Raw genomic sequence first — 10,000 nt, 5'->3', positions numbered from 1 at the left:
ATTCTGCAAAGACTTTAATATGAATGTTGTACTTTGATCTGATGAAACTTTTCCACATTGAACAGTCCAGAATAAGTGAAAAGAAACTGCTCACCATAAAGTAATGCTGGGGGTCAGTTTCTTTTTCCAATTCCTTGGGTTGTGCATGCTATAATGCACCCTTAGACATAAAATCTGCTGGCCAAGGCCAAAAAGCTAAAAATGGAACTTCAATGGATCCTTAAATAGATAAACGATTTAGAACAGATGACCAATCAATTCAGAAACACTTTAGTCCACATAAAATCATCTACAAAACTCGAGGGGTACGGTAAGCTGAAGATGAGGGGAATCAGCTTTGAAAATGCTGTCATAGCAGCATTTCGCATACCAAATATATTTTTGGTATTCAATTTTTAAGGATCACCTAGATGAATAAGGTCACAATCAGATTAACAGAAGGTCACAATCAGATTAACATTTATTAAGATTTTTAGGTAATCATTTGATAGGATCACATTTAAATAGCTTAATTGGAGCACAGCCTAATGAATCAGAAATTCATCTGATTATTAAAAAACAAGCAAACCATTAGGAAGCAGTCACTTTTCTCCTAAAAAAATAAAACTCTGATAACAGAACTTGCAGGAAGTGATTTAACTCACCCAGATTGTAAAGGATGCATGCCTGCTCATAGCTGATGTCACTATGGGTGACTGTTTTTCCGGAGAAAATTTCCGTCCTTAAAAATTAAGAGCACCGCATTAGCAACAACAAACATCAGAAACAAAATTTCTAGGCATAAAAATCCACTTTCACTTTCTGGAGTTAAAACAGATGAGTTGTAGATTAATGAGAGCTTACATCACCTTCAAATGAAGGGGGGTGGGGAGCTTAACTATTTAAATGAGAAGAATGTGAGTCACAGTGAGACTATAGGACACTAATCAACAACAAAATAACAGCATTACAACTTTGTTCCTATTAAGTTGTTCTGATATCTTGTCAATTGTTGGACTGACAGATTTTAAGAAGCCTGGTGACGTCCTCATCCTGACCAAAGTCTACAATGTAACGCCGGCAACTCAAAGGTAAAGACTTAAAGACTGAGTGTCTGTAAAGGAATCGGTGTTGGTGTAACGTCTGAGTTCCTACCATGAGATGGGCACGGCGGCCTCCTGGCCTCCCCCCAGCGGCACTCGGCTCTGCAGGTAATGCAACTGACCGAAGTACTTCCTCAGGGTGCTGCAACCCTCAAAGTCCCTGGTCACGTTCACAGCACTCTGTCAAAAAATATAATCGATTTCTGCCACGTTAAAACTCATTATCCTGAAGTTTCAAAACATAAGAGACACCAGAGGTAAAATACTGGTGTGTATCATTAATCAAGCTGATTAAAATGTATCATCTCCTAAATGACTCGGTATTTTTCATGTGTCTAAAATTGACTTGATTTACAACTTGGATCTAAGCAGAAATTGATGAGATGTTACACAAAGCAGACATAATTCATCTGCTCCTCTGAACATTTGACTTCAATCATCTGCCATCAGGCGGTCCCTGTGGAAATGAAAAGCAGTGAAGAAATAAGAGTTCTATTTCATCCCTACTGACCGCCAGAGGGCGGTGCTGAAAGCACTGAATGTTCCCTTCGGGCATGCGCAGTTCGAGTAATTATACCAACAGAGTCACACCTGTGACACCGGATGACCACTCAGAAGCTATATAGCCTGGTGTCATCCTTTGCTCTGCTCCTTTTTTCTTCTCGCAAGCGGTTCGCTAACTTCCCCGTTGTCTGAAGCCCGTCTCTTGACCGGAGTTGCGGTTATTCTCCGCCCTCCCAGGGCTGCAACGGGTCGATTCTGAAGATTACGGAAGGTAAGTGAGTTGTTTGCTGGTGATGGTAGCGTCCGCGCCCCCTCTCCCGGCTCACGACTTTAGCTTTTTACCTACAGCTTCGTGCTGTTTTGTTCCGAACTGGTGACGGCAGCGTTTTCGCCCCCTCTCCCAGTGTGAATAACTTCACTGCCGAAGTTATATACGGCTAACGTAGTTAGTTCTTTAGTTTGTTGGTTTTATCCCTTTGGTGCCCGGCAGCGGTTTTCGCCCCCTCTCCCAGTATATTCCCTACTTTTGATCCTTTTTTTCCCCGGTCTGCGCTGCATAATTACTGACGGCCGGGGTTTTCGCCCCTTTCCCCAAACCAAGTGTGGTCTACTTCTTTTCCAAAGGGTTGGAAAAGGGCTAATTGTTAGCCTTTTTTGGTTTTGTTTGCGCCTTTTTCATCGGGCTTAATTAAAATGGTACGGCAGCTTTTTCCCCCCCCCCTCTCCCAATATCAACCTTTTTTGCAGCCTTTTCGTTGGTCGGGCTTTTTAATTTGGGTAAAGGCGGTTTATCGCTTCTCCCTATTAGTTGCCATACAGCAACGTTGTTAGCTTTTTTTTTTTTATTGCTTTTATACCTGGTGACGGTACGGTTTCTCGCCCCCTCCGGTATCGGCGCCTTGGTCCGCGCCTCTCTTTTTTATCGCTATAATTGGTGACGGCAGCGTTGTTCCGCTCCACTTCCAACTTAAGTTTCCATAAGTTTAATTTTGTTGCTTTTTTTGGTTTATTGGTTTTATACCGGTGACGGTAGCGGTTCTCGCCCCCCCCCCAGTATCGGTCCTTGTGCCGCAGCCCTTTCGTTTCTCGCTGTAATTGGTGACGGCTGCGTTTGCCCCCCCTCTCCGTTTTTTCGATAACTTTCTGTTCTTTGCCTTGCGGCCTTCGCATGGAGGGCTCTACAGCTGCATAGATTGTGGGGCTGCCTGAGGCAGGGATGGCCACGACCTGTCCCCAGCTCCCTTTGGACATGGCCCCTTTTTGGAGGCGTGTCGAGAACCCCTGTATAAACTGCGCTTTATGCCCCATGCAGTGAGGGGGGGCCGGGGGCCCGTTGTGCCCCCGGGAGGCTCGGACCTTTCGCCCTCGGGCAGGGGGTTTTCCCCCCAACGTTCAAAGGGCCCGTGGTGGGACCACGCTTTTGTCCCCCCCCCCGGGGAAGGGGCCAAACCTGACCGGGGCCTGTCCACAAGGGGGGAGCAGTTGTCGCAGAGCGGGAATGAATCCTTGTTGCGACACGGCAATCTGATCCCCCGCTCCCAGTGGTTGGGCTTCTTCCCCCCCAAGCCCGAGCTGGTTGTAGGGGAACGTTATCTCTCTGGGCTTGTTTCTCATTTTTAGAATGAGGGGGGCAGGGTCCTCTCAACCTCTGGGGTGGTTCATTTCATCTCAGAGTGCGGTTGGAGGGCCCTTTGACTTCCCCATGCGGGAGGTCATGTTAGGGCCCCTAAAGAGCTGAGGGGAAAACCCCCCAAAGGAAGGCATCCAGCCGGGCATGCTTTTTTCGACGGGGAAGGGGCTCCTACTCCTTTTTCTGTACCCCATCAGAGGAGTACCTGAAGGGTTACAGCCTGTTGGGGGGAAACCCAGAGGCTGTCGCATCTCTCCTGGGAGGGGCGGTAAAATGCCTGCAGAGTCATGAAGCCGGCCTGGCCCGGGTATGCCAGCAATTAAACCAGCTGTTCTTCACTTTTTTGGTCACCAATGAACCCTGGTCCTGATGTCCGGTCCCCCCGGGACTCAATGTGGGGTTACAGATGACCTCTCTGTAAGGCGTACAAGCGGAGGCGTGGGGCCGCCTTGGCAATTTCCCCCGGGCGCACCTATTTTTCCCCTTTTCTGTCTTTTTCAGACACGGGGGTGCAAGGCGGCGATTGTTATAGTGACGCAGCGCTGGGGCCCTTTCGCGCTGATGACCAGAGAGCTTGGACGGGTTGTCTTTCCTTGCCCAAAAGCTCGTAACGGGTTTGGGTTGGCACAGTTCCTCTGACTAAGATGCCGTGGACCCTCAGGGGGCCCCGGTTGTACCAGGGGACTGTTTGGATCAGTGCTTTGGAGGGCGGGAAACGGACTCTCAGGCACGTCAACTAGCCAGCAGCTTTCCGGCCTTCGAAAAGCATACCTCCCTTTCCCCAGCGGGGGGCCCCCCTCCCACTACCCCCAGCGTTCGGAACCCCCCAGACCGGGGGCGCCCTGTTTGGTTCCTATCCCCTGATGTGCGGCAGAGAGGGAAAAGGGGGACTTTCGTGAGCCATCTGCCCCCCTTTTAGACAAGGGCCCTCAAATCCGGACGCCCTCCCCCCAGACCCCCGGGGGCCCGTGGGGATAGAGATGTGCCCCCGGGCCAGCCGTCGGAATTTTTCCCATCAGAGCGAATTTCGGGGCTGCTATGCCGTAACCCAGGGGGTGGTTGCCCCCTTAAAAAAGGGCTACAGGCCCCTTTTTCCGCGGCGGCCCCCCCTCTCACCCCGGGTAAAGGGGTATCATCACAGCCCGGGTAAAATTTCCAGGCGCTAGACCGGAGTTTCCGCCCTCCTGGGCAAGGGGGCATCGATCTGTAGATCCTCTGCAGAAACCCCGAGGCACTACTCACATATTCCTTGGGCCCAAAAAGACCGGCGGTTTTGCCCCATTTTAGATCTAAGGGACTGTTCGGCCCTAAAAGGCCCCTTCCCTTCCACTGCTCCCCAAAAAAGGGGTCCTTCAACCATTGTGGGGGAGGGGTTTAAAATCAGTAGATTGCAGAAGCTACTTTAGTCCTATTGGGGCAGAAACGCCGTTTTCCCCTATTCGCCTTGGGGGGCGCCATTGGGGAATTTTTCCGGGTGCTCCCTTTCGGGCTCTCCCCTTCCCCGAGGGTGTTTACCGTTCGTGAAAGCAGCCCTTTTCCCTCTACGGGCCTCGGAGTCAAGATTCTGCCATACTGGAATTGGTTCTTTGTGCCCCCTCTCGGGTAGCTGCCTCTCGGGAAAGTCCCAGCTTCTACTTCATTGTAAATGTTGGGCCTAAAAGTAAACTTGGCAAAGAGTTGTCTGGTTTATCTCGACAACCACCTTTTTTGGGATGCTTGGACTCTGCACCGATGGGCCCTCCATCTGTTCACAGGGTGGACGACTACCCCGTTTGTCCGTCGATTAGATGGCAGGGAGTTTCCCTACATCCCCTTTCCCTGCGATGCTGGGCAAATAAAAATCAGTCACTCGTGTCTTTCCTTTTTGGGGCTCCTTTCGGTCCTTTGCAGCGATGGCTCAAAGCTTTCCCTAGACCCCAGGCTGCACAGGCACGCGGGCTAATGGTGCCCGGAGCGCCTCCTCCCCTAGCCCCTTGGCGGAGGGGACCCTTTTGTCCAGTGGTGTTCCAATGGGGAATGTGTGTCGAAGGGGGTGGTCACCACGGATGCGCCCCTGGGGTGGGGTTTTCCGTGTGGCAAACAGGCTGTTTGGGTTCTGGGACCCAAGGGAGCGCACCGAACACATAAATGTGCTGGAGCTGCGGGTGTGACATGGCCCCCTTTGGGGCCTTCGCCCCCCACCTAGAAAGGAAAAGTGCTGTTCGGACAGACAAAATCGTTGTTTATCATATAAACCACAAGGTGGCCCAGGAAACACGTCTCTTGAAGGGGGTCGGGGATCTCCTGGAATGGGCGTATCCCCGCTTGTACCCCCGCGCAGCGTACTGCCCGGAAAGGCAGAAACCGGTTTTTCGGACTCTTATCCCCCAGGGACCTGCTCCCGGGGGAAGTGGTCTCTTCCCCCGACGTAGTTTCGCATAATCTGGAACCTCTTTGGGGGAGGCAGAGGTAGATCTGTTGCCAAAGAGGAGTCGACCCTTGCCCCTAGGTATTCCCTAACCCGGGGTGGGGGGCGCATGGGGGAGGATGCACTGGCTCCATGGCCGCGGTTCCCCTGTATGCCTTTCCACCCCTTCCCCCCTGGTTTTGGGCCGACTCTACGGGGGGTTCTCGAGCAGGGCCACAGAGTTGCTGGTGCTCCTTCTGGCCAGGGGCGGCCCGTGGTTCCCGCCTTTGGAGTCTGTGTCACGGGGATCCTGGCGTCTTCCAGCAAAGGGGGGATCTGCGCTCGTTTGGGGGGGCAGATTGGGACCCCAACCCTCAACGTCTCCAGCTGTGGGGATGGCCCCTGGGGGGCTGACGGGTGTTTAGACACCCGTGAGACAACCGTTTGGTGCAGGGCTTTTTCCTCCACCGGGGCAGTATGCTAACAATGGCGCCTCTTTTTATTTGGGGTCTGCCCACAATGAGAACCCGCTTTCCCCCCTCGGGCCCACTATTTTGGGGTTCCTCCAGTCTCTCCTTTATAAGGGGGCTCCCTTTGACCCTTTAAAGTGTTTGTTGCAGCAATTTCATGTCTTCAAGAACTTTGACAACCGTACAGTGGGGGCCATGAATGGTTTTACTTTTTCTGCGTGGGGTCGAGGTTTTGCCACGGAGCCCCCCGAGCCCCAATTGGGGCGCCATTGTTCTCATACTTGTGCCCCCTCCATTCGAGCCTTTGGCACAAGCAAACTCAAGGCTTTCCTCAAGACTGCTTTTCTATGGCTATCGTCTCAGCTAAGGGGTCAGCGAGCTACATGCTCTTTCTGTCACCTAGGTGTTCAGGGGGAATAATGGGCCCGGTGTTAGTGGCCCAATACTGGTTTGTGCCTAAGGTGTTTCTCCTTTTCACCGTAAACCCGCCATTGCGGCTCGTCGGTTTCAGCCTCAATTGGTAAACTGAGAAGAGTCTGATTGTTGTCCCCGTAAGGCGTTGGGGCATACATTGCAGCACCCCCAATCGAGCGCCGGGCCCACTTTTTCCCATGCTATGGGGTCCAAGGTTAGGCTGTCCCCCTTTCTAAACAGGTCTGCCCCCATTGGATGTGAGTGTATTGCCCGCCACCTGAGGGCACTGTCCTGCCATCGGTGTGAGAGCACATTCCACCAGGGGCGTCACCGCTTCCCGGGGTGCTTTGGAAGGGGGTTCCCCTGGGAACTATATGTGCGCTGCTTCATGGGCTTCCCCAACCCCCTTCCCATTCTACATGTCAAGGGCTCCCTCATCCCCTGGGTAGGTCCCTTTTTCAAGGTTTTGCTGGGCTCCTCTGTAGTTTTGTGCTAGGATTCCTTGTGACATGTTGGCATTAGCATTCATGCTTTCAGCACCGCCCTCTGGCGGTCAGTAGGGATGAAATAGAACGAAAGTTACGTATGTAACTACGGTTCTATGAATCCCGGATGACCGCCAGAGCTTCTCTGTCACTCAGAATCCTTGCTTTTGCGAGAAGATTCTGTAGGAGCAGAGCAAAGGAGGACACCAGGCTATATAGCTTCTGAGTGGTCATCCGGTGTCACAGGTGTGACTCTGTTGGTATAATTACTCGAACTGCGCATGCCCGAAGGGAACATTCAGTGCTTTCAGCACCGCTCTCTGGCGGTCATCCGGGATTCATAGAACCGTAGTTACATACGTAACTTTCGTTTTATATGATGTTTAAACGTCCTTTTACTTTGTTTGAAGTAGAAGAAAAGGCTAGGTACACTAAATGGAGGATTAACTAGAACCAGTTGACTTCTAGCCTTAGAAGAACCAGCAACCGGGTTGCATTATTAAGCTTTAAAACAAAAGGACTGTAACGGCTTTTACATGGTTTATACAGGAATGAGTAACTCTAATTTAATGCTTTTTTTTTTAACGCTCTTTGAACATTTTTTATTGCCATCAACAAGTACCCATGACTCAAGCTTGTTTTCTGAACGTACGGCTACGATCAACCAGAAGCAGTTCTTTATATTTGACGAAAAAGTTTTAATAAACTTTTTTTTTTAAATAACGCAATTTAAATGCTACAATAATCCCATTTAATGAATTTTAATGCCAATTAAGACCTTAATTAAAAAAATTATAATTTAATGACTTTAAATGACCAGTGGAAACCCTGCACACAAAAAAATCATCAACCTTTGAATAACTTCTCTTCCCAATGTTTCTTTTGAAATCAGCAGTCATAAGCAGATAGTCCTGTTCCAATTTTTTTCCCCAGCTTTTATTGTCATTTCACTATCAAAAGTACAAAACAACGAAATTAACTTTCTGCGTTTAACCTTTGGGAGCAGTGGGCTGCCATTGGGCGGCGCCCGGGGAGCAGTGTAGGGTTAAGGTTCTTGCTCAGGGACCCAGAGTGGCAGTCTGTGGGACTCGAACTCAGAACCTCAGGATTCCAAGCTCTATGCCCTAACCACTAGGCTGCCACTCACCCCGCATCCGCTGGTAGCAATCCACACAAAGATCAGTAGGATGGGATTGTGAAAAAATTGGTTGTGGTTGCAAAACATCAATCATTAATCATCATGATGATATTAAAACATGTTTTGGAAAACAAGGGGTAATATGATCTGTTTAGTTAGAGCCAGTCCTGGTTAAAGACTGAAGCAACAGTTAATAAACATGTTTATATAAATACTACTGCCCTATTTCTTTCATGTAAGAAAACATCAAATTACAACATCTTGTTCATTTTACTCCTTTTCTAGTTTATGTAAAGTTGATTTGTTTTCTACATGTATTTAAAACTTCTTCTTACAGCGTATAAAAAAAAACAAACTTGAATATCTGTACATTTTACCTGCTAAACAAAAGTTGATGAATGTCCAACTGAATGAGAGATTACTGATCAGAAAAACTAAAATGCGCATCACGATTTGTTGTTTTACTTCATTTTAAACCCTTGACTCATTCTGTTTTGTGGCCAGCATTTAAAAAAAAAGGAATCAATAAAAGAATACTTTTTTTTTTATAAAAGCTTTTTAATTACAAACGAGCATAATACAACAAATAAAACAATATAGAAAATGCAAGTTAAAAAACAGTCTAGACCTTTTTTATGAATGCCTTTTTTCAGGTAGACTTAACTTTCATTGTTTTGATTTTAGACTCAAGGTTTACTTGCTAGCTAAAACCTTATTGCTGTATTTGTCGTAGTAAAATCAGATGTAAATCTGTACTGTAACACGTCAGTGACCCTAACTTAAGACCAGATCCAATAAATCCATGGAAAGGTTTAATGATGTGACAAAAACTTTTAGATTAGTGGAAATTTCTTTCAGAGGCTAGACTCAGACTTTTAACAAATCCGGACATTTTGTTGACTTTAAAGATCAAAGTCAGAAACCCTTGTTTTCTTTATTGCTTTAAGCTGAACTTCTGAGCTAGCAGGATTTTACATGTGATGGAAAAATGCAGCACACCATTAGGCTTTATATGTTACCCACCTGCCGCAGGGTCTCCAGTTTCTTCAGCTGTTCATTGTAGTTGTCTGGATTCTCTCCATAGTTCTTTAAGATGAACTAAAGTAAAGGAAATGGAAGCAGAATGTCAGAGAATTTACAGAATGAATCAGCACAGCATAATCAAAGTTAACCTAACAAAATTCCCTGTTAATCTCCTCAAATATCTTCAGTGAGTTTGACCTAATATAAATGTTGCAACTTTATGAAAAGTCAAAAAGTTTTGACATCCATTTAGGCCATGATGCTATGCCTAGCTACTTCAAATCATCTCAGGGGTAGAAAAACAGCCCTGCAGCTGCAGACAAACATTCTTCCTCAGACAATACTTTCTCAGGATTTAATTCAATCATGGACACAGAAAGGTCACAAGGCTGATTCAAAGATGCCCGCTGACACAGCAACAAGGGACACACTGCCTTGTTTTGACTATCAAATGTGGGGGTGAAAATGTTGCTTTTTATTTAATGCTCCATAGAGGAATGATACGCATTTATTTCTTAAACTATTTTCAAAACTGTTTCATTTATTTATTTGCTTAACATTGGAAAAATCTTTTTTTTTGTATTTGTACTAAGAAATGTCATGAAAAGCACTACTGGTAAACAAAAAACAGTCCAAATATCTGAGCTTTATTCACCTATTTGGAAATGATCCATCAGTTTACCTGATAAAGATAGAAGCAAAAAGCAGAGTGGAAAGAGCTGGCAGTTTTTATACCAGGAAATATCAGATAAATTAGCATTTAAAGAGGAGTTAGCCTCCCATACGGCAACCAGAATCTGAACGCCTACATGAGTCCTCAGGTAAAATTAACATCTATTATTAACCAGTCAGTATTATATAATTAAAA

The 10,000-nt window shown here is 47.3% G+C and overlaps 1 protein-coding gene across 1 annotated transcript in view; it reads right to left on the bottom strand.

Moving 5' to 3' along the window:
• Nucleotides 1-10,000, bottom strand: part of ptpn23a (protein tyrosine phosphatase, non-receptor type 23, a) — a 29,105-nt gene that overhangs the window by 14,389 nt on the left and 4,716 nt on the right. The window contains exons 2-4 of the mRNA XM_038282441.1: nt 9,133-9,207; nt 1,135-1,262; nt 645-721 (exon numbers count right to left, since the gene is read on the bottom strand). Of these exons, the coding sequence (XP_038138369.1) occupies nt 645-721; nt 1,135-1,262; nt 9,133-9,207 (280 nt within the window). The remainder of the gene's footprint in view (nt 1-644; nt 722-1,134; nt 1,263-9,132; nt 9,208-10,000) is intronic.

Source organism: Cyprinodon tularosa, unplaced genomic scaffold (genome assembly GCF_016077235.1).
Source record: "Cyprinodon tularosa strain WSP-4 unplaced genomic scaffold, ASM1607723v1 ctg183, whole genome shotgun sequence".
NCBI lineage: Eukaryota > Metazoa > Chordata > Actinopteri > Cyprinodontiformes > Cyprinodontidae > Cyprinodon > Cyprinodon tularosa.
This window is presented reverse-complemented; position numbering and strand designations above follow the sequence as displayed.